At 57.9% G+C, this 916-nt stretch overlaps 1 protein-coding gene across 1 annotated transcript in view; it reads left to right on the top strand.

Annotated features, from left to right (window-relative positions):
• The window catches only part of CCDC43 (coiled-coil domain containing 43), a gene marked incomplete at its 5' end in the record, with an annotated part of 3,946 nt that overhangs the window by 765 nt on the left and 2,265 nt on the right, over positions 1–916 (top strand). Inside the window, 2 exons of the mRNA XM_009879066.1 lie at positions 105–240; positions 890–914. Of these exons, the coding sequence (XP_009877368.1) occupies positions 105–240; positions 890–914 (161 nt within the window). The remainder of the gene's footprint in view (positions 1–104; positions 241–889; positions 915–916) is intronic.

The following is a 916-nucleotide window of genomic DNA, read 5'->3' as shown; positions in this document are numbered from 1 at the left end:
GCTTGGCCCCGGGCCCGTGGTGGCAGGAGGCGGCGGTGCATGGGGTCTTGCCGCCAGGGCTTCACTGCTGCTGGGGCTGTTTTGATGCTTTTTCTCCTCTCCAGACGAGATCCAAGCCATCGCCAGCATGATGGAGAAGCAGGCCAAGATGGTGGTGAAGCCGAAGGAGGTCTCCCAGGAGGAGAAGCAGAGGAAAGCCGCTCTCCTGGCCCAGTACGCCAACGTGACGGACGAGGAGGAATATCCTTTTCCTAACCCAGGCGCGACTCGGTGCCCCCAAGGGCAGCGTTTATTAAAAGTCTCTTGAACCGCCGCCTTTGCAGCGTTGCGGTGTCTCGTGGGGAGAACTGGGGAAGCTTTGCACTCTTCCGTGATGGAACCACTTCTGTGGAAAAACGTGCAGAAGCCCCTTGTTTGCGCGGTGCCACGAGCAGACGCTCCTCTGCGGACATTTCTCTGCTCCCCAGCACCAACCCGCGTGTGGCCGGGGTGACTTTGCCCAGCCTGGGCGCGCTGAGGCAGAGGAGCGAGTCGCCTCCCTGTAGCACTGTGCGGGAGGTAACTTATGAAATTTCTCACGTTTTCTGGTGAGAAAACCATTGGAAAACTCTTTAGAGTTTGTGTAGAGTGGGAGAGTTTAAAATTAAGCTCTTTGCGGCGCTGAAGAACAAGTTCTTCCTTGAAGAGCAGCGTTAGGGAGGAGGGACTCAGACCTGGCGCTTGGGCCGCAGGAGGGAGCTGATCGTGGCGGGTTGCGCTTGGCCCGGTCGTTGCGTTCATTTTTAGCTGCTTCTTCCTCGACAAAACGTGAAGTGTTTTGAGTTGAGCGCGGCCGTGCAGAGACCCAAGTTCAGCCCTGACGTCCGCGTTTCCTTAATTCTCTCACTGGCGAGGACGACCGTGACGGATCGCTCGC

The sequence above is a fragment of the Apaloderma vittatum genome, unplaced genomic scaffold (assembly GCF_000703405.1).
Source record: "Apaloderma vittatum isolate BGI_N311 unplaced genomic scaffold, ASM70340v1 scaffold26051, whole genome shotgun sequence".
NCBI classification, from domain to species: Eukaryota; Metazoa; Chordata; class Aves; order Trogoniformes; family Trogonidae; genus Apaloderma; species Apaloderma vittatum.
The sequence above is the reverse complement of the archived record's forward strand: the minus strand, read 5'-3'. Positions and strand labels throughout refer to the sequence as shown.